The sequence below is a fragment of the Pseudopipra pipra genome, chromosome 1 (assembly GCF_036250125.1).
Source record: "Pseudopipra pipra isolate bDixPip1 chromosome 1, bDixPip1.hap1, whole genome shotgun sequence".
Classification (NCBI taxonomy): Eukaryota; Metazoa; Chordata; class Aves; order Passeriformes; family Pipridae; genus Pseudopipra; species Pseudopipra pipra.
In genome coordinates this window covers 131,726,767-131,750,386 of record NC_087549.1, presented here as the reverse complement: position 1 = coordinate 131,750,386, position 23,620 = coordinate 131,726,767, and the positions used below count along the sequence as shown (strand labels likewise).

Genomic DNA, 23,620 nt, shown 5'->3' with positions numbered 1-23,620 from the left:
AACTGTGAACCGCTGCTTTTTCAGTCTTGGTGCACCAGAAAACAGCAACGGATATGAACAGTTCTTGTTATCTTACAAATGGAAACAGCAATTTAGCACCAGATATTTGAACTGCATGAAAACAACTTCAAAAAATGTCTACATCTCTTGAAATAATCTGTTTATAGATTCACTAGAACTGCTTAAAATTTCCTGAAAATTCCAGCACAAGTGGTTAAGCGGCGAACACAGTTGCCAGATTTAGCAATAAGCCAAGTGAAAATCCAAAAGGTGTCTTACATTTTGTGTGTTGATTTCCACACATTTGTCATGCATGAGGCTATAAGACACAGAAACAGAAATGTGGTTCACAGTGCTTTTTATACACATGGTATGGGAAATTACTTTGATAAGGCTTTGATGCCAGATGTCTTCCCAATAATATTCCCATGTGCCGTGATGCCAGCGGCATCATCAACTTTAGACAAAGGGAATTCCTCCATTCACTTCAGCAAAACCTGGAAGAGAGCACAGTGAACTCAAAACAACCTTCCAGTGGTACTGTACAGTCCTGTCACAAGGCTGGTACTGTACAGTCCTGTGGTCCTGTCACCAGGCTCAACATGCTATGAATGACATCCCATCTGCCCAAAAAGTAAACAGTACTCAGGTGATTTCCAAAAATCAAAAGACAAAGGCAATTCCTCACATAGGTAAGAAAAACAAACAGGATCTGGCCAGGTTTTTTGAGGCAGCCAGATCTGTACTCATAAACACTGCCCCTTCTTTATAAGTTGTATTGTAAAAAAAAAAAACAACTGAGTGGCAGAGAGATAACTTTATGGGAAAAAGAAAAGAGTGAGGGGATATTTATTCTAAAACCAAAGTACCAAAACTATGGGACTAGGAAGTTCAAGTAACAAATTCAGCAGAAGGCAGATTTAAGGCTTGCAAGAAAACTAATAACTTCATTGAATGTATCTGGCTACCCATCATCAGACAGCACAAATGCCATCCATCTACACAACAGCCCAGTAAGCCTGTGAAGCAACCAGTTCTACTCCCCTCTTCAGCTATCATGGAAGAGATACAACTCCTGTAATGGGGCTGCTCAGTGGTTGGTGGTTAGTTTGAATGGGTCATATATTCAGGGGAAAGAAGTATGTTGGTTCAGTCACTCTGGGGAGGGGACTGCCTCTCCCTGCTTGCTATGGAAGACGCCTAGATGACTAATTTAGACAAGATGCTTAAATTTAACTGAATTTAGAAGAGATGACTCTTTCCCAGGAAGACTATAACTGAGTAATTTTGCTTGGTGGGATTCCAGATTCTGTTCACTTCATTTTTGAAGATATTTTAAAGTATTTCTTCTCATGGGGAAGTTAAACAAAATGAGAGAGAAGTCAAAATTAAAAAAAAAAAGACACCAAAACCGCCTCTGTTCTATTCACTCAAACCTCAAAAACCAGGATCAACCTTAAAAAGCTCAGCACACAAGAGCCTTTACCTAAGCCTCACAAAGTATTTAACTGGCCAGTATTTAACTGGCTTTGGCTCAGGTCCAGAATATCCTTTAATTTGAAAGGGAGTTTCACCTGTGACAAACTTTCAGAATTGAGTTTAATATTCGTGTTGTGAAGAACAGAAACAAATGGGACTAATAAATCTTCAATAGAAATTTACAAGATTCTTCTGGCTTAATAAATTTAGCCAGGGGCAATTGCTCTTAAACACTCAATATATAAAAAGCGATCCTTTTTTCCATTAACATGCAAATTCCTTACATGTTTCATCAGAATTTAAGACATTACATCTTACAAGTTTTTTAAAAGGTGAACTTCACAGTGCTCTTTTTCCCATTCACAGGTGACCATACAAGCTCATTGGCGGTCTTATAATTTCTTCTATCAAGCTGTCTTTTTTTTCATTTTTTAAATTATTTCATAGCATATGCAAAGTAAATTAAAAATGTCTGCTTTTGTAAGATTCTCAGGTGCTTTCATCCTCCAGTTCTTCAGGTCTAATACGTTTCCTCCTTTTCCAGCCAGTTTACATGGCACTGTGAGCCAGCCATTTAAAGATTAGTGCACATGGAGTGAAGTATTCTAGAGGCTGTACAGCTCTTTAAGTATTTCCTTTAAGTTCTTGCACACATATGTAAAAGAAAACAAATTAAAGATTATTTGCAGAGTTTGGCAATGAAAATGAGGTGTTAGTAGTATTTTGAGCTGGCAATAAATTTTATTCGACTGTTTTATTACTTCAGGGCAAAGGCAACTATTTCTTTCAGGGCATCTTTTAGCAGCATGAGATGAGGGTTACATTTTAATGTATGGGTAGTTTTGAAATAAATTCAACATTTTGTTAATCATAGTTTATGTCAGATGTAAACATGTAACAAAACTACATTTTGGTTGTTTTGCAACGTCATCTTTCACGTTTCTGAAAGAAGTGAGCAAAATGTAATAAATCTTGCAAAACAGAGTCTGGTTCCTGGAGCACTAAAAGACTTTTACATCTCGGCAAATGAAAACAAAGTATGTCTACCCAAGCTCTGCCAGCAAATGAGAGTGTGCCCTGTGATGTCCGGGCAGACAGAGCCGGCTCAGGCTGATCTGAGGGAGGCCTGAGGACAGCAGAACATCATGGCTGAGGCTCCGCAAAGCTAACATGGCTACATGGCTTCCAGCCAGCTCAAGGCATCGGCAGAGTCGGGAGGCATCTGCCTGGGAGTGAGGCAGGGCTGGCTCCCATCTGCTTGCAAATGCTGCATGGACTTACAAAGCAGTGGACACAGATTACTTCAGATCATAGAGCAAGGCAGTGTCAAAACTGTTGAGCTTTAACTCGCCAGGAATTGTCACTTCGGATCTGTCCTGCTCTTACACCGTTCCCTATGCCAGTATCTACCTTTCACACTTCAGAAAAATGCCAGGTGAGAGACATATATGAATTGTTTTATTAATGTAACTTTTATTTCAAGAATGAGTCACGAGACAATGAGGGCTGAAGTAGCTGCTCCTCATTATTTTCTCTAAACCATCCCCAAACTCTACAATCACCCTATTTACCTCTGTTTGGAGATACAGCACAGAAATTTATACCACAGCTGATGGTCTTGAGCCTTTGTAGAGCTGACTAAACAGGCAACAGTACACACTAACCAGGACCCAAAGAATCAGCACAGTCTACAGAAGCCCTTTCTGTAGTCAGCTTGCCTACACTAGTGACACACTACTTTTTTTCCCCCTAATTTTCACCTTTTTCCCATTTAACAGAACCAATTACTCCTCCTATCTCTACTTTAGCACTTCCGTTTATCTTCAATTTAAAAAAGTAGTCAAGGAAAAGACAAATTATCACAAAGTATGAAATATATGTAATCATATTGGACATCATTATACATGTACAATTTTTTATATGAATTTTCATGCTTATTGCACCTCAGGCATTTAATTAAGGTGTCACTAAACTACCAATTATATCAACTACTGTATTGTGTAACTTCTGAACTTCTGTGTGAATGAAGAGTTATCAGTGGCACTGGCCTACAAAGATAATTTTTTTTTTCACTGACATGTCCAATATACAATGGAATAGGAGGAGTTAGGAAATAAAATTCCAAACTCAAGGAGTAATTACATTGAATAGATACAGGAAACACATTAAGGAAATATACGATCTTAGATAGTAAAGATATGGCTCCATTAATTGCATGGAGAAAAAAAGACATCATAAAACTGTCAAGATAAGTTAAGTGATTTAGGAAGAAATGTCCCAATTATAAAATAATCTAGGTATTTCGGGTCATCAGTATATTTGATAATCACTTGTAGTCCAAAGTCTCACGTCTCAATGATTTTCAATTAGTATCCCAGTGCCTATATCACAAGAATATCAGATTGCAATTAAAAAATGAGACCAGTTGCCTGCACAAGAGACATCTATGCTGAGGATGTGTAGATACTGCAGGCCACGGGATGCTTCCCACAGTCCTGCACGAAATGCAGAGGTAGAATGAGAGCTCCATCCCTGGAGCTTTTCCTTATGGTGCATTTTAGTTTGAGAGCCTTACTGTCACCCCAGGTCCCTGAAGCAGTAGGATATTCGTGAAATAAAACTCCTAAGTTATTCCAGGAAGCTGACCTCTACCATTTTACACAGGATATTAAATAGACCCCAGCTGTCTCCACTTAGGGAGTGACTTAGTTCACATGTTTTATAAAGGTCCATTCAGCTGCTTTCTGAGTTATCGCAGAATTGAAGTGACTTTCTGTGGAGAAAAAGACAAACTATCTGGTGATTTCCCTCACCTACTTTTCGTGCAGGCATATCTTGGTTTTCAAACATCACAACCGGTATCTATATGTTCTAAAATAAGAATCTGTGTCCAGATTATGAAAATATTTGACTGACAAATAACTGTCTGAAGTCCATTGGAAGAAACATAGACAGTGAAACTTTTTGGTTTTTTTTGCTAAATCCAGGAAGACACAGTGGTCTTGGTTTCCATGAGTGCCTCCATGAACATGGATTTAGATTTTCCAAAGCACAAGAACACTTTTTCAGGCTTGTGAAAATGACAGGGATCAAAAGGTTAGACATGCCAAGATAATCACGTTCATTCAGAAAATTTTGGAGAAATTATTTCAAGAACTCAACAGCCTTTTCAAGAAAAGCCCCCATTTAAAAGCTGACAAATGATATTGCAATATTTTTGTATAAAGGATGTGCTCTGGGATGAATGAGTTCTGGAACTGAGTGACTAATGCAATTAAGGGATGGCAATTTCATGCTTGAAAGAAGACAGATTAAAGCGACCATGAATTTTGCAAGACTTGAAAAATTAAAAAATAGTTGGTACTAAAATGAGACACATAATCCCATCATCTAAATATTGCCTAAAGGCTTTTAAAATATATATTTGTACTGCAAACAAGAGGCAAAAAAGCCGCCTATTAAAAAAATTAGTTCTGCTGCTTTTAAACATTGACATTCTCTGTTCAGTGGCCTACTGCAGTGGACTGTGCCCCAGTGACGTTAAGCCAATAGATGTTTACTTTTTCTGGATATTGCCCGGGCTCTTTGCCACTGACAGTAGAATTTATAATTTTCATTTACTCTTTCCAGAATACATTTAATAAAATTTACTATTTTATTTTACTTAGGAGCAAGATGGCATTTCGATTCTATGTTCCATTTTTCAGTGTCATGTAACCTTTCAAAAACAATTAGTTTCTGGGACTTTTTTTTTCTCTTGACTTGCTCTCATCCCCTTTCAATTTTTTAACTTAAAAAACTGCTCAGACATTTTTAAAGCACAGGCAATAAGCTAATTGCAGTCCTACATGTCTAACAATCCTATCCGATGTTACAAAATAATAACTTAACATCCTGGTATAAATGTAGTCAGATCTTGAAATTTTCATGGTTTTCCTTTTCCACATAAATACCATACATATGTAATATGCATATCCAAACAGCTTAACAGAGCAGCCTATTTGCTTTACTACTACTATATTGTTTTAATAGTTCCATAACAAATAAAGCTGTTTTCAAGCCTTGTTAAACTGAGCTATAAAAGAACTAGCTCCAACAGACACCCAACATAAAAAAATGATGGAGCAGAATCTGTTAGTATTATTGACTGATTTTTATTTTGAAGGCTATTGCAGAGCAGTGACATGTTTTGAGATTATGGAAGAATAAAAATTTCCTCAAAATCATTCTCTAAGATAAAGGTATAACACTACTGTTCTTCAAGAACCCAGGTCTTCAATAATTCAGATGGGAATATAAGTTAGACACCAGAATTTTCCAACTATTTGCCATTGTACAATCATGTAATTTGCTCAAAATTAATTTGAGGCAATGAAACTATGTACAGCATCAGAATTTTACCAGTAATGACAATTTACCAATAACTAGCTCACTCAGTGGCAAATCCTGTACAAGACCAGTATGGCAGAGTAAAGGGTAATGACAGAAAGAGAAACCACAACTGAGAAAGCTTTGAAAGGTGCCTTAAACTACTTGTAGACTGCATGAGCAGCCATTTCCAACACATATCTTCAATTACTTTTCCTCTCATAAAATATTAACAACTTTTTACCAAAATGGCTTCTGCTGGAGCTTAAAATTGGGTGCAAGATAAGCAGGCAATGCCCACCCATCCCAGATAATCCTGTTCCCTTTAGTACTTCAATGCCAAATGCAAACTAGAAACAGATTGTTCGAAGACAGTACATTTCACAGAAACCCACACTCTGCTATTAGGGAAAGTACATAATTTTTGCCAATTGATAAAAGAAGTGTCTTGTACAAGCTTTTACCAACAATCCATATACTACAGACTTCGGTAAAAAAATAAATTCCACTGTAAAACTAATTTCTTCTTCCATCTAATTTCTCATAGTCTAAGTACTCTCTGATATCAATGCTAGCTCTTTGTTCCCCCAACCCCAAAATAATTTCCTATTTGATTTTGTAACATATGTTATGTGCTGCACAAAGTCCCTACTTAGCGTTTCCACTTTTCACCCTCAAACTTTACTGACTGGCATTAATCTCATTGAGCTCTAGCAGGCTACAGTTGGGTGACCACTCTGAATTAGAATCACAGAATGGTAAGGATTGGAAGGAACCTTAAAAGATCACCTAGTGCCAAACCCCCGTGCCGTGCACAGGGACACCACATTGCTCAGAGCTCCATCCAACCTGGCCTTGAACACTTCCAGGGATGGGGCAGCCACAACTTCTCTGGGCAATCTGTTCCAGGGCCTCATCACCCTCACAGTAAAGAATTTCTTCCTAATATCTACGCTAAACCTACTCTCGATTTGAATCCATTCCCCCTTGTCCTGTCACTTCATGCCTTCATAAAAAGTCCCTCTCCATCTTTCTTGTAGGCTCCCTTCGGGGACTGGAAGGCTGCAACTAGGTCACCCCCAAGCCTTCTCTTTTCCAGGCTGAATAATCCCAATTCTCTCAGCCTTTTCTCGTAAGACAGATGCCCATTCCTCCAACCAAATTGGTGGCTTTCCTCTGGACCCAATTCAAACAGGTCCATGTCCTTCCTGTGCTAGGTACCCCAGAGCTGGATGCAGCACTCCAGGTGGGGTCTCACCAGAGCAGAGTAGATGGGCAGAATCACCTTGCTCGACCTGCTGGTCACGCTGCTTTTGATGCAGCGCAGAACACAACTGGCTTCCTGGGCTGCAGGTGCACATTGCCAGCTCATGTCCAGCCTCTCATCTACCAGCACCCCCAAGTCCTTCTTGGCAGGGCTACTCTCAATCTGTTCATCCCACAGCCTGTATTGATAACAGGGGATGCCCTGACCCAGCTGCAGCACCTAGCACACGTTTGCTCTGCATTCACAATGGGGATACTCTAAATGAGAAGGATGAAGTATACTTTTAATATTCAGTTGGTTAAATTTAAGAGTCTGCTCACAATTATCTTACAACCCTGTTTGTTACGTATGGCTATTTGTACCTTTTGTGAATCCACCATGATACACTGGAGCACAGCCATAAAAAGGGTGAAGAAAGTTTGGTGTCTGTCTTTGACATTCCCCACTCCTCCAGAGAGTTTGAGGATGCAATACTCTTAAACTGACCTGCTGTATCTAGCAGCCAGGAAAAGGTTATAGGTCAGAAGCAGCAACCAGGATTTCCAGTGACAGGAAATAGCATCACACTAAGGAATGGCATATGACCCAAGTGACAAAACATGCCACTACAACTCTCTATTTAAGTACCTACCATTTTAAATCTAAGCTTTTTCATATAATTCCTCTTGACAGTTAAATTTTTGATTACTTTTTGTTTCTTAATCTCTCTTTTCTAAAGTCTATTGTTACTACATCAAGTTTGGGAACCACCCCTTTCCCAAGGATATCAGATTTAATTATTGTGGCCACTATGACTGTGTGTCTTGACTATCAGAGTTTCTTAAACCAGCTTTGCAAGTTCCTTCAGGTTAGGTAGAGAGTGATCTCTCTTTTTTGTACTCCAGGAACAGTTGCTTCAGTGACGGTTTAAGTTTTGACTTTAAACCTTGTCTATTATGAACAGTGGTTGAAATTGTCCTTTATTACTGTTTTAGTAAACTTAATTGACTTTACAGCTTCTTCCAGAATTACAGGCTCAATATCCTTTCGCTGATCTAGAGGATGGCAGAAGATTTGTATTTTCTTATGACTTAAGCTTTGCTTCTGCAGAATAGTCTTGTTTACTCTAAACTTTAGGTTACTGGAGTAATTTTCTGTATTTCCTTACAGACATTGCAGTATCCTACTAATTTGGGATGTTCCAATATACTTTAAATGTCTTCTAAGAAGACTCCCTCATCAGTATCATTCACCTGCCTACAATTTATCTACAGCCACAAGTACCTTTCATTTTCAATCAAACAGGTTACCTGACTCTTCTGTGCAAATCCTAACTATTCTTGCTGTTGTACTGCCAGGATCTTCAGTTCCAGTCTCATTTCTGTTTGCATGTTTTCACTACTGCATAAACATTTGCCTTTGAAATAACTGACTTCTCTAACAGATGTTTTAATCTGACCACATAAAATTAAGAAGTAATGAAACCTTCTTGAGTTCTTAAGAACAGAGGCAATATGAATAATAAGCAGCATAGAATTCAGTAATGCCAGGTAACACTTTTTTTGTCTTAAATGATGTTACAAACGTAGCAATATGATGAATGGGATTCTGTACAATGAAGAGATACAGGTGCTCAGTTCTGCAGAAGTACTGACTTGTCTGGGCCCTTCCAAGAATGCCATATCTTTTAAGTTTAATGAGACATTTAATTCTGATTTTCAGACTACAGTCATTGATTCCAACCTGTCTGGATATGGGTATTACTGCTTTGATCAAAACTTGTTGCTCGGCTTTTCATAAAAAGCAGAGAGAAACATTAAGGCAACAAATTGATTAGAGATGTCTGCGAGGAAACCACAAAGATCTGTGGGTAGGCCTATCTCCATTAACAATCTTGAAGGTTATCTAAGGATAAACAATGTATTAGTTAAAAGTGCAGATGCTGCTCAATCTCCATGTCATAAAGCTCACAAATACAAACAAAGTATGTCGACAGATGAAGTTAGCAAAACAAGATTCACTTTACCTCTACTTCCTAGTAGAGAAAAGTAATACAGGTCATTAACTTTCACTGAAGGGAGCTGGAAATCAGTAATAAAGGTTCTAGTGCTGTGCTAGCGAGTAACATTAGATATAAACTTTCAATGCTGTACAGTAATCAGAAAGTCTCTAACTGTAGCTCCAGAGGCATTTGCATTTGAAGAAGAGATGTATACAGCACTGAAATGATTGTGTCTGTGATGCAACCTGGAGTTCCAGGGTAAGCACAGCACTGCACAAAATGCTTAGGGGAAAACATAGAGGATATTGAGTATTTCAGAGGATACATACTAAGCTAGAGAGGAATTATTTGTGGTGCTAAAAGGGAGTGTAATTAGAAGGAGTGAAACAGAAACTCTGTCAACAGAAGGTCAACAGAAAGTCAACAGAAACTCTGAATCCAGATCAGTGAAAAACCTCCTAATGACTAAATTATTTTTATACCCCAGTTTGGTGAACTCAATAGTTGCAGCATCTAAAATGTAAATGGTGAAGTCTCAAACGTACATGCTTGATAGGACACCTCTGCACAGTCTGCCTGTCCTAATGCATTTTTGTTCATCTTAAATTACGACTTTATGATTTGAACAACCAGAGTTGTTTGAATCAGTGTAGATCTATGGACCTTAAATTCACCAGCAGAAACTCAAGCCTTAAATTTGCAACTGGATTACTGGATTAGCTGGAAGATGTGTATGCAATTTTGCCATTAGTAGCAAGTGTTAGGCTGGTCACATAAATGAACAATTAACTATGCATATTGCTTTTCAGAACATAATACAAGAGCAGCAGAAGCTCTTCCTTCAGCTATAATCTTCAGGTTAAAATACTACAGATAAGAACCATATTTTCTAGAGAATACCAGCTGACTATAATTTATTGAAGGGCTGTCATTTATTATGAGATACATTTATATTCTAGACAGCCACAAGAGTTTTTCTAGAAAAATTATGTCATTACCAGTGAGGGAAACTCAAAAGTAAAAGTCATATATTATACATAATACTGTAAATCTGAATTATCTAATTTTATCTTTAATATGCAACTTAAAAAAAGAAAATCACAGTATATTTATATGATGAGAAAAAGGGGTAGAAGGTCAAAACTCAGAGAATGACAATGTGGGAATCTTACTAAGACTTACTCACACTGATATAATGTATCTACGAGAATCTCACCGTATTTCTCTTAACATGCTGGATTTTATAATAACTTTATTCAAAATGCTGTTGCTGGGCATGTTTAAGTTTGTTGTAAATAAACGACTTTCACATCCTATATATATTTTTAATATCGCAGTGTTTTTTAAAAATTGTATGATTCTGCATTTCTACGTGTTAAACATTTCCAATTTTTTTTGTAGAAACACTCATAAGGAGTCCAATTCCTTGTCATAATCAGAGAAAGTTAAATGTGACATTCAGTGGCTTTACAGCCTTCCTTTTCTATGGGGAAAGAGCAGAGTGGGCAAGGTTCTCTAAGGCCGTTTCACTTCAGTGGTAGCTGTGTGTCCAAATGAGTCCTCCCCCAAACATCTAAGCACAGTCAGTACATTCCCAACTCCTACTGCCAAGTTAAAATGAAAACGGTCTTAGTTCAGTAATGATTGAGGTGGTTTGCTCTAATCAAATTAAACCAGCCAAATGTTCTTTTCAAAGGTAACTGTCTACTCTGCAGCTGTATGCAAAATACCACATCAAATGTGGAAAAAAAAAAAGTGATAGAATTCTATCCTTACAGTAGAGCTCTGGCTCCACTGATGAAGAGAAACAAAAGCACCAGTGCAGCTAGGAATTACGATCACAGAAAGCTCCTAGAAATATGTTAACTTAAGAAACGGTGAACAAAGTACTGAAATTTCCAGTTTATAATTAATTGATTTCAGGGAGAAGGGAATTCTCTAGCATTGTTAAACAGCAATTTATCACAGCGACTACACTTCAAATAGATATTAAAAGACTAGCCAAAGCTTCACATAAAAGAGAGAAAAAAAATCACACAGGCTTTTCCATTCTAGTTCTCACTCAGTTTCTCTGTTTCTATCAAAATATGTAACATTCTGCACTGACTAATGTTTCAAAAGTCCAAACTCAATAGGTTTCACTTAAACTCAGTATGATTCATCTGCACTAGAACTGAGTTTTCAATCATTAAATACAGGAAATTCCTGCAAAGATGAATTAATGGCTGAGATAGTTTTTTGGGTTTATTTTCTTTTATTAAGAGAAGATCATCTGTTAATGATAATCCAGAGTGATAAACAGTCAGTGTTAGTATGAACCCTTTTAAAACAGTATGGAACTTTTTGCTCGGTCTGTAGATTGTTTGCTAGGTATGTCATGGGAAATCCACCCTAGAGCAATGCTACAAATATCAGCAAACTGGCACACCCTGCATTTAGGTACGTGAAATCACTTGGTCCTTCTGAGACTAGAAAGCCATCTTCTTCTAAAACCCTAAAAAGACATCTAAAGTATCATATGGAAGAGTGTTGTTAGAATTTTAAGGTTTAATTTCAAAAGGATTATTTAGTGAAATATTTCCTTCATTTTCTAAGGATGAGACAAATTTTCAAAGGTGAAAGGTAAATGAATAAATAGGAAAACCAATACAATAATTTGGATGCAATGAGGTATTTTGAAAGAGTTCAGAAATCAATAGACATATTTCCACTCTTTGATGATCATCTCATCAAAAGCTTACCAAATGGTGGTTTCCCAAATGGAAAATGTCAAAGTATACAATGGAAAAAACCACTCCTTGGAAAATTCTGAAGTGGTTTATTTATCAATGCCTTACAGTTTAAAGGTATAACTGTTAAACAATCACGCATGCATGCTTAAAAGTATTTTTCAGAATTGAAAGAGATATGAAGAAGGGGAATAGGTGGAAAAATTTCCTCTCTTTTAAAAGAAAAAACTCAGCTTATTTATATATGCATATGGGCACAGTTATCTTTCGATAATTTGTCAGATCATTAAGAAACAAGAGTGAAAAGCAAATCTTCTGTATACAGCAAAGTTTTGGAATGAACAGCAACTTCTATTTTACTTAGTGTTATGAAATTTCACAAAATAATTTTAAAACTTCAGAACTAAATTACATCACCTAAGAATTACCACAAAGACAAGTAATCATTCTTGATGTCAAATTCACATTACTGCTCCATCAAGATAGTTGTATTACTTACTCTGTGTAGTTTAACTTTTAACAGAAACATTCTCTAGAAATAAGGCTTTAATCTAATACATGATAAGAATCAGTATCTGTGATTCATATTCTAATGTATATCAGTGCACTCTTCATGTCATAGGTCTTTCCATTTGATAATGCACTTAGATTTGGGCTAAGCTTCACACAATGGCTTAAATCCCACCAAGTGTACCTGAGCGACTCACTCGGTGCTTTGCTAAGTCACAGCCTCCAGCTCCAGACTACTCTCTTTCAAACATCTGGAAAGCATCACTTTTCTTCTCCCTGCTTTGTTCCACACTTCAGCCAGAGGTAGATACCATGAAGCAAACCAGAAAGTCCCAGTGAATCTACCTTGGTTCTTGCTTGTGAGTGTGGACCATCCATTTTCTTGTTCTTTTCAAGGCTCAGTTTTGAATCCTGGATCCCACTCCATTAACCCTGGGGATGCTGATGCCTCACCTGGCAGTCACAGCCTGCCACCAACAACGGTTGTGGCAAAATGAGTTGGTTTTCCATTCTGTGCAAGACCCAGCAAAACTAGATGTCTTCAAGAACAGCAGATACAACCATCCGCAGATCAAAAGAAGGCAGGGAGCACTGGATATAATCTAAAATGTCTAATATTTACTCTCACAAAGACTGGAAACGTGTTTTTCGTAAAAAGCTTAGATTCAGAATAAGATAAAATACTTTTTAGAAAAAGCTCTTGTACTCCCTCCAGAAACTGAATTTCCTAAGGCTCAGAAGTCTATTTTGTACTCAACCCTTCCTTCCTGACGTGTTCTTATCTTGTCCTGTTTCTGGCAGATCATGTATTCAAACTACATCATCACATCCATAACTAATAAACAATTCATATGGACAGGAAGAATATCACTTATTTTCCCTGTACATGCTCATTCTGTGTATTGTAAGGTTGCAAGCAAATGATGACAGGCCAGCATTCATGTGCAGTCTCTGCCCAATGGTCTCTGCCAACTTAACAAATTTCTCCAAGTCCCACCTACCACCAAACTCTATTCAGTGGCAACCACAACATTCCCCTCTGCCCTCCTGCCATCAGAGAAGCCATATTTCCAGGCTGGCAGTCCCTCCCTCCCCAAGACCTTTGCAGTGTCCCTTCTCACAGTAGGTGGGCAGCGCAGGGACTGTCTCCCTTTCTCTCTGACCACCACTGCTCTGCAGCCTGGAAATGCTTCTCTCCCGCCAAAGCACTTCCTGTCTTCACATCTGCCTTGAAGACCATCCTGTTTGTGTTAGACTAAAATCGATTCCGAGGCTCATTCAGTTTTTCCTTCCCATTACTCATCCACCATTTTTACCTCAGCTGCAATTCATCTGCCACACTAATACTTGGCAAGTGTCAAGTTCAGTTTCTGTTCCACTCCATCCCTGCATCTTATTTTACTCTTTCTGTGTGCAAGACAATCCCTGCAGCTAGCAATGCAGGGGTCACCATTTCTTTGTCTCCTGGGGCCTGCCAGATGCCATATGAGTGGTGCTACACAAAAATAAATTGTATCGCACAAAACAGTGCACTGCTGATGTGCAAGAATGACTTCACACACTAGAAGTTTAACATTAGCTTGGCAGAAAAAGGAAGTAAGGAAGGAAGCAGAATTCACTAGAGACAAACACCCCCCAAAATAGAAATGTTTCACTTGACAGGATGGAACATCTCAATGATTTTAAGAAGATCATCCTTTAAACTTATTAACAGTACAGTAATAAAGCCAGAAGCCAATATTGGCGTCACCACAAAATGGAAAGAGAAGTAAAATTAACTACCGCCTTTTGAATATTTTTCCCTCTCTATGTTCCTCCATCATTTCATTTCAACAAAGAGAAAAAAGCAAAACAACTACACGTTCAAATTGCCTCGCAAAAGGTTAGCTAGGTATTGATGAGCTGCTATACACATGTTCTGAATGCTTTATCAGGTCAGACAGGGAACGTTAAGATACTTATAAAAAGGTACCTTCTAAGTATAGGGAAATTTTAAGCAGCAAACCTTTTATACAGTTCTGGGACCTTTGAGCAAGGTCAAGTAAGTGATGGTCTTTATGTCAGGGTACATGAGGATGGGGGAGTGACGTGTGCCCACACCTCTCCCCCCCACACTCAGATTGCCTTGCCAAGGGAAACAGTTGATGGGCTCCATCAAGCACCCAAGTGTAAACCAAGAGATAACATCATGGACCACTGGACTGCAAAAGTAAGGAAAAAGCAGCATGAGAGTACTGCTGTACCTCAGAGGGCAGTTTATGGTGTCATTTATGGATATAAAATAACATAAAACCTTGAACATGGCATAATTGTGCAAATACTCATAACTACTGTGTTCTCCCTCCACTGATTTGTATACCAAAAAGAGTGAGGAATAGAGTTAAGACTTCAACTAGGTGCATCATTCTGTTTAACCTAAATCAATCAGCTGGAGCATCTATTTTGCAAGTTAACAGGAAGGAGAGAATTAAGATTTTTAATTCCTTCTTATATGGCTATAATCACCTTGAATGGCAAGATTTCTGACACTTACTTTTGAAATAATAACCCAGATTAGATTACATTGTAATAGGTCATATTCAATATAGTGTTGGTAATTTTAAAATCGAACACTTACTAACCCATGAAAATACTAAAGAAGTTGTATTTATTAAAAAATTATGAGATAGGAAGCAAAAATACACAGCTTTGCAGCTTTGTTCTATTTGCTTAAGGTTTAGCACTATTAAAACTGTTGAATATAAACAGGATAGAAAACAAGCATGGCAAGAATTACAGTAATCTGTCTTGCATATCACCTTCCCAGAGTGCGAATTCAGTTTGATGGATGATTAAGATTAGGGGAAAATTATTCCTCTGATTACCAGTAGGAGAGAGATAAACTGAATGCAATATATAGCTGAGTTTAGCATTATAATCACAAGAAGAAGTTTTACAGATATATAGCATCACGGAATATTCCTAGTTTTACACACAAGAGTTTCCTGAATCTAATGTGTCATTTACTCCTGGCAAAGACTGTTCTTTATCTACATATATTTCATTTTGCCCAAACAGAACAGCACTAAACTATGTAAGCGCTGGACCAATTTTTGCCAGATTTACTTATTGTATGTAGTAAAGTTTTAGTAAAGTACTACATCTTATGATCTGAAAGGTGAGCTAGAGGAGCATCTTAATCACCCTACCAGTTAAAAGGGACTTTTCCAAGCCTATGACATACCTAGTTTTAAAGGAATTCACAGTAATATTTACTTTTGAAGATTCTATTTTTAACTTTGGTTTGTGAAGATAAATAGAGTAAGGCGTTCTGGTGGAGAGGAACTCTATACAAAGGGTAAACGTGAACAGGAGAGGATTTTAAGCACATTGCAATTATCCTTTTAACTGCATTTTCCCATGCCTTTCTATACACCATTCTTGACAGTGAAAAATTTTACATCAGTCCTCAAGGCCTTACTTCCATTATAGTTCAGAGATTTCTGCTAACATCACTTTTCTGTTGAATATCTTATTTCCTTTTGATTCTTTTCTTACAACTTTTTTCTTTATTCTGCAGTGAAATCTTATCTCATTTCATGATCTATCATTGTAAAAGCACCTGTGCTGCAAAAAATGCATCTCTTCATTGTATGAATACAGACTTGGAGCAAAGGAACATGAAACAAACTTCTCATAATTAGCAAGCAGTAGCATGGAAAAATATGATAAATATTATGTTTTAAATTATTTTGTGCTATTTAGACATTTCTCCTTTACATAGAAAATTCTCTTCCAATGCTAATGCCAGGCACTAGGAATCAGTTTTGGCTCTAGCCATTTCTCAGATGAAGTGAATCTACAATCACTATGACAAACCTGCAGTAGCAATGCTGGTTCTGAATCCTGGTTCTATGACCAACAAAGCCATGGAGCTCTACTGCCTGGTAGCACTGGGGCTTTCCTTCTGAAACTGTTCATGTTTAGCACCACTTTATGGCGACAGAGAAGCCCTGGGCTGCTGTGCTCCACATTTGAGTTGAGCATGACACTCAGCCTAAGTTCATGTGGCTTGTGATTTCTGCCACTGCCATCAGCTGATGCCAGAGTACCACAGCTGAGCACAAGGTGTATGAGGCTCATCACTTTAAAAGTCTAGGCTTTGACTCACAGAATGACTACTGGTTGGCATTGAGCAACTCACGGATCACACATGCCACTACTCAGAGGTAACAGATACAACACATTCGCAGTTCCAACTGAGTTCTCTCAGGCTAGTTACCTGTAATATTCAGAAAAAAGCTCGGATATCCCCTCAAAATCAAAAACATTTGATCTTAAATATTGGTGTTGTTATCCTAGTGCTCTGAAAACAATGTACATTTTAATCCAGTATGCAGACAATGCATTTGGCATTGTTTTTATTTAGTAGCCTGGCCATGACAGCAGCTTCCAGAATGCATGCCCAAACAATGAACATTTTTTGAGCACAATATGTTCAATAATTAAGTAGAGTTAGGTCAGCAATTTAAAACTGCTGATCTTCTTTTACAGTATTTCCTTTTCTCTGAGTATATTTACATAATACAAAAATAGATGTTTAATTTCAATAAATTGCAAACTCTTCTACTTTATTTTGTAACAGAACTGGGCCATTTAAATATTCTCAAATATTTCTTCTATTTTAAGGATATGATTTCAATCACTCCAAAGGGCTCTACAGATTAAAAACATGCACAAAAGAGGTGAGTTTTTGAATAGCATTCCTCACATTTTAGAAGAGATAATGTTTGAAATTCCTCATCTTCCCCTACTTGTTTGTGGAAAAAGGTGTGCAACCAAGATCCCAGGCACCCTGATTCATCACAGACCAAGTCCTTGTATCTGAAATGCTGCTTATGGCAAAAAGCACAGGCTTCAAAACACCACTATGAGGACCTGAAACACACTTTCAGAGATCTTTATATTGAAATTACATTCTCATATTGCTTGTTGAAATACTTACTGCTTTGCAGAGAATTAGTTTTCATTCAAGCTTGTAAAAATATTTGAAGCTTCAATGTATTTATGCAATGATCTGTCCAGATTCAACTGCACTTAAACCAAGCAAAAGAAGCCTGCAGCTGCATAGTCAGTTCATCAAATAGCTCCTTGGAAAACAAGAACTTTATTTTCATGATTTTGCTGAATTCAAGACTAGAAAGCTCTTAAAAAAAAAATCTTTTACTTCACATGGAAAGACCTCAATGGCAGAAAAATTCCTAAGTATTGTTATGTTGAATTATTCCCAAACAAGGTTTACACTTTCCAAATGTGTAAATGTCTAAACCTGGACAACTGAATCTTCATTTACTCTCATAAATTAATGGGCTGAAATTCAGAGATTTCGAGAACTCCCAATTATCTCTCTACTGCCAAGGAAGAACTTTGTGCGCACTCCTCCGTAAACAGAGCCCCTCGATATAGTGATATGTTGTTCACCAAAAGATATCCCTACTTTTAAAATTTATTTACTAAGCCCCTGGCATTACTAAGTGCCAGGCAAAATAATGGTTATTAAGCGAATTGTGGATTTGCTTGATTAGCAGTGGAAGTGTGAGCTGCAGTCTGTATCCCATTGCTCACTGAAGTGAGACTGATGACACGCACTCCATTATCAGTATTTTGGAATACACACACTTTGCCTATTCAGTTTTGACATAAGCAAGACTGCTACATTATGCTGCCTTAAAATGAACAAAAATTAATTTATCTCTAGCTATTGACTTTCAAGTTTCAAATATTATTTTCTGCCTCATCTTTCCTCTTGCACCTAATAAAACCCCCTCATCTCAGACCCTAAAAAAAGGATTATTACAGGTGCAAAGCATTTTGAAGGTCACCTCTAACTCCAGCGTCTATTTCTCTAGGCCTGGTGTTAGTGAAGTGCAAAATATTTTCCTTTTGCTATGCAATATATGCTTACAATAACACGAAGAACAGGAAATAGTCTTGCTAAGACAGCACCACCAGCAAGATGCTGACCAGTTTGAAATCACTGCATATCTGGGTATCTGCAAAGTGAACCTTACCTCTCAAAGCTTACAGTATTAATAAAAGATGCTCACGGGCTGCTGAAGGTTTCCAGCTATAGAAAAATCTAAGAGGTCAAAGTAGGGCTAGCTTTATCACTGAGAACACATCCAGGGTTTATGCTATTGACACGACAGAAAGGACATCCTGGGGTCACTGCCACCATTTTACAAGCAAGGTCTGACACCTGTACTGTTGCATTCTTGATAGCACAATCAGCAGCACATAGTGAAACTAGTACCAGTCAAAGAGGACTCAACCATGAGGCTGCCTGCAAAGCTTCAGGTCTTAAGCTGTTACTTCTGATGTTTAACATGATAATCTACAGCTGTTTAACATGATAATCTACAGCTCTCTACAAAAGCATCTAAAAAGACAGAATGCACATTTTATTACTGCTCTCATTTTTGCCATTTCTGTAATGAACAAAGCTGCTAAAAATCAGCTGGCTGGCAGTACTAATAGTTCAGACAAAACCAGGGAGTTTTTTTTCATCCTCTCTTATGCCTGAGGAAATAATGTATATATGGCTCCTTGCCCATCCATTACAACACAAGTCACACATCTATGCCTCTGGAGATAGGTGTTTGTGTGTGTGGGAAGCAATGCACAGGGATGAGGTGAGGTCTGGCAGGCAGCACCATCGCCTGTTGAAGCCTCAAACCACACTTCACGTACACAGTTTAGTGCTCACTTCAGCCACAAACCCAAACTAGTGTCCATTCCATTTAGGTCCCCAAACTCTTGCTTGCCCAATTCACGTGCTAAACCCAGGACTCCACTGATCAGGACACCGGTCCCACCTCCTCACCTGACCACATTGGGGTGCTCGAACGTCTCCAGGTGCCTCAAAACCGCCACCTCTCGGATGGTAGACACTGGCATTCCCTCCTCACTGGTCTGCACCCGTACCCGCTTCAACGCAACGAAGCGACCTCCGTTCTTCAAGTCTCGGGCTTTGAACACCTTTCCGTAGGCCCCTTCCCCAATCTCGGCCACATATTCATACTGCTGGTCAGCCAGGTTTGTGCTGTCCTTATCCATGCTGGCACCACTCCTCTTCCTCTCGAGTTCCAAGTGCCTTGAGGTGGCTCTCAGTCTCGCTTACTTTCTGAAAACTAGTCCTTTGCTTGCGTTGCAGATAGGCCACGCACTTCGTACCTCTGCCAGAGGGGCAGTAGGAAGCTCTTGCCCTCCTGTTCTTGTTCTTTTTCTGTACAGGCTCCAATGTGCCTCCTCTTTCAGCCACCAGGAATTATCATACAGTCTTCAGGAGCATTGCCTGTGTAAAGCCAATTAGATCTGGAAGGACAAACCAAGCAAGAAAAGTGAGTTTAGTTTACTTCATTACTTTACATGCAAAGCAAAAACATGGTGGAAAGGAGGATGTGAGCCACGGGGGTGACATATGTATCAACGTCCCCGCATGACTGATACAACAGTACAAAGTTATCACAGTCTGCGCAAAAGGCTATGCACACAGCTACAGAGCAGTGGTGTGCTGAGGGGTTTTACTGAGCAGTGGGCTAAATATGACGACCCTGTGACACATGGGTGATGGGGATGGCAGAGCTAACTATGCATGGCTGAGAAGTTATGCCAAAGAACTTTCCTTCATTGCACATGGTGGACTCTTGGAAAGATATCCCATTACTGTCACTTGCAATTAATAGCATTTAGAGGTTTGTGCCTTGGTCTGCTGTCTCCTGTGCTAAGCCCTTCATGAACACATCATGAACACACTGCAAGAAACAAGGTCCTGCCTCAAAGTGCCTGTGGGGAGGAGAAATACGTACATGTTTAAATGACAATAATACGTTATGGAGCATTGTGTGCTGAGGTAAATTCAGGAATGTGCACTCTAGCCAACTTATCAACAAGCAAGGGTTTTGGCTGTGGATACTGCTACCATTGTATCACCTGCAGTTCCTTGCAAACCAGCATGATGAAAGATGTCCTCAGGAACCGCATGTTCTGCTGTGAGTGCATAAGGCTGGAGAGCAGAAGCAGTTCCTTCTGCATCCAGTTTCATCCACTTTCTGCAGGACTGGGCAAATCCTCTCCCTTCACAAAACTCCATATCAATTCTCTCCCTGCCCCTTTTTAATATAGCAATACTATGACCACGACTGCAGCTCTCTCCCATGCTGCATTTTTACCGTGCTAGCATTAAAGAGCTCCAGACAGCTCAGTCGGGGATCCCCTAAGTGGAATCCACGCACAAAGCCAGGGGTATTCCGCACACTTACGCTGATTTTACAACCTAGTTGCAGATGAAAAGAGCAGTCTCGAAGAAACCTGTGCCCGCTGCTCATCCCTTCTCCCCGGCTGCAGCCAGAGGCGGCTCCCTGCCTCGCCGGCGTCAGTTCCCACCACCACAGCTGCCACCGCACCGCCCCAGCCAGCGGACAGCCCCGCGCCACCCTCCTGCAGCATCACCGGGCGACACCGACCGCGGGAGAGTCCCCCGCCCGCCCCCGAGCCCCGGGGGTCCCCTGCCCTCCGCCGAGCCCCGCGGTGCTGGGGGATCCCCGCCCGCCCCCGAGCCCCGGGGGTCCCCTGCCCTCGGCCGAGCCCCGCGGTGCTGGGGGATCCCCGCCCGCCCCGGTCCCCCCCCGCGGCCGCCCGCGCCCCCCCGGCCCGAGCCGCTCGCAGGGCGCCCCCCGGCGGCGGGCAGCGGCGCCGCGTGTGCGTGGCGGCGGAGCTGGCGGGCCTCTGCCCCGGCGCGGCCGCGTGGAAACTTACCCGTGCTCGCCCTCCCCGGGCACGGCGGGGCACCGGGGCTGCCCCTGGCCCCCGCTGCCCCCACCGCGCCGGCGAGCTCCCCTCCGCGGGCGCCCCGTAGGCGGCGGGGGGTGGCGGCGGGGGACACGCGGGGAGACGCGTCCCCGCGTTTCCTCTCAGCGGATGGAGCGGGGGGGGGGCGGCCCGGCTCGGCTCGGCTGCGCGGCAGGACAACGAGGGGACTCCCCCGGCGGCTCCGCCGGAGGGCCCCCCCCTCCCCCGTGGTCCCCTCCGCGCCCCCGCGCCGACCCCCAGGGCGTTGCGGCGGCACCGCGGGTTGCGCTGCCCCGGCCCGGCGGCCCAAGGGACTCGTCCGCGGTGCCGCCCGCGGGGGGGGGTGCTCGGCGTGGGCTCCCGGGCCGGGCAGGGAGGGGGCAGCGTGTGGGCCACGCCGCAGAGCCGGGTGCGCGGAGCACATGGGCGCCCCGCGTTACCTGGTGTGCGCCACGGTCCCCTGCACCGCCACCAGCTCCCCAAATAATCCTCAGCCCCGGGGGGTGGGTGGGGGGGAGGGAGGGGATGAGTCCTCCCTAACACAAACCTCCCACTGAGCGAGGCGGGGTGGAGAGCCGGCCTGGGGTCTGCCCCTTCACATGGCGATGTCTCCGGCAGGTCCCGGCAGCGGCCGCCCGGGCCACACAGGTAGCTGCTCCGCGGCTCGGCCGCCCTCGGCTCGCATCCTCCTGCCGCCGCCGCCGGGCTGCACCTTGGCGCAGAAGGAGCTCGCACTCGTCCCCCAGCCCGCTCCTCCCGCCCCCACCCTGCCCGGGGAAAAGGAAAATGCGAAATAAAAATCGCGGCCGGCGGCCCCCGGGGAGCTGCAGCGCCACGACGGCAGCCCCGCCGGCCGCAGCCTGCGGTGCGGGGCTCGGGCACCACCGGCCCTGGGCGCCGCCGCCGCTCCGCCGCTGCCCCGGCGCTGCGCTGCCGCTCCTCGCTCGCTCCCTCGGCCTCTGTTCTGCCTGGGAGCAGCAGCAGCTTGCTGCCTTTTTTTTTTTTTTTTTCCCCTCTCCTCAACTTTTTTTTTTTCTTCTCTTGCTTTCCCACGCTGGCTGAATGTGACTTGACCCCGTTTCAAAAAAGTTTGACATAGTGCTTCAACATTTCCGCATTCCTCCCCGACTACAAAGGCTGCAGCCGCCTCCTTCTGCTTTCTGTCTCTGCTCTCTGTCTTCACACTCAATGAAATCCTTCATGTGCCCCTGCCAAAGGCAGCCGCATACCGCAAGGGTCGCCGCGAGCGCCGCGGCCAGGCATGGCCTGGGGCGAGCGCCCCGGGGGGTCCCGGCAGGGCCCGGCCCGGCCCCGGCCCCGGCCCGGCCCCGCCGGGCTTGGCGCTGCACGGGCGCGGGCTCAGCCGGCTGCGGCAGCACTGAGAGCCCTGACTCATTCCTAGAGCTCCGCGTGCGAGGCGCTGGGAAATAACCCTTTTGGGGTTTCGGGTTTGGTGTTTCCACCCCCCCCACCCCTCCCCATCCTGAGAAATAACCTTTTTTTTTGTGGGTTTTTTTTTCCTTCTTTCTCCAAAACATCGCGGATTCTTCTGTGCCTTTTTTTTTTTTTTTTTTTTTGACTACTTTCCGTTCACAGAGAGCGCAGAGCTCCGGCAGGAAGTAAGCGCCTATGAATGCTTTCGGGAAGCATCAAGAAACTTCGTTGCTGGAGAACACCCCCTCGCCCCTCCAGCGAAGTCTTTGCCCCAACAGGATTGCAGCTGGAGATGCACGAGGCAGCGGGGCGAGGATGGCACGGTGTGCGGAGGAGCTGGGCGTGCAGGCTGCCGGTTCTCTGATGCAGAGAGTGTTTTGTATAGAGCCGATTCTTACAAATACTGAAATTCACCACAGGAAAAAAATAATCACAAAACAGATACCTATCTGCTTTGTCTCCATGGGAAAAAACACACAACCTAGTTCCCAGTTCTCCCAGCTGGTACCCTCCAGCACATGCTCTTCTGGACCTAAAGGATGACTTTGGTCGAGCTCCAGAACCACTGCTTATAGTGGTTTAACTGGGAGAGGGTGGACCCAAATCCCCTTATACAGTTGGAAACATAATTTAACTAAGTGGGCTTATAACTCAAAAAGGGTATGTCTAGGACTTGGCATTATACACTGATTTAGAATAACTAAAAAGTATATATATAATATTGCACAAACAAAAAGAATTCATATCAGAAGGAAGCATATAATTTCTTACTCCAGCAATTCCACATGCCCTTCCAATTTCTGAGAGGTTTAGAAGCAGCACCTGGAGGGAGGGTAGCAAGAGGAAACTAGCTGAGGGCAGAAGGGAGACTCCTTATTTCCCCTGGTACCACTCAAGTCTTCAAGGAAAAGGCCAGTGGCATGTGAGTGCTTCCAGGAGATCATGCATATTTTGCAAGAACTTAATTTATGCTCATATTTTAGTTTTCATTACAGAAATTCCTCATCAACTTCTGAAGTCCAT

The 23,620-nt window shown here is 41.8% G+C and overlaps 1 protein-coding gene across 5 annotated transcripts in view; it reads right to left on the bottom strand.

Annotated features, from left to right (window-relative positions):
* Positions 1-22,121, bottom strand: part of CDK6 (cyclin dependent kinase 6) — a 141,375-nt gene extending 119,254 nt beyond the window's left edge. Inside the window, exons 1-2 of one of the 5 annotated variants that reach the window (XM_064677594.1) lie at positions 21,711-22,121; positions 19,197-19,687 (exon numbers count right to left, since the gene is read on the bottom strand). In XM_064677594.1, coding sequence (XP_064533664.1) covers positions 19,197-19,429 — 233 coding nt within the window. In that variant the 5' untranslated portion in view covers positions 19,430-19,687; positions 21,711-22,121. Of the gene's footprint in view, positions 1-19,196; positions 19,688-20,634; positions 20,768-21,130; positions 21,512-21,603; positions 21,644-21,710 lie in introns of those variants that run through there. The other 4 variants (XM_064677565.1, XM_064677574.1, XM_064677568.1 and 1 more) reach the window with 4 other exon arrangements.
* Between the last annotated feature and the right edge of the window lie 1,499 nt (positions 22,122-23,620).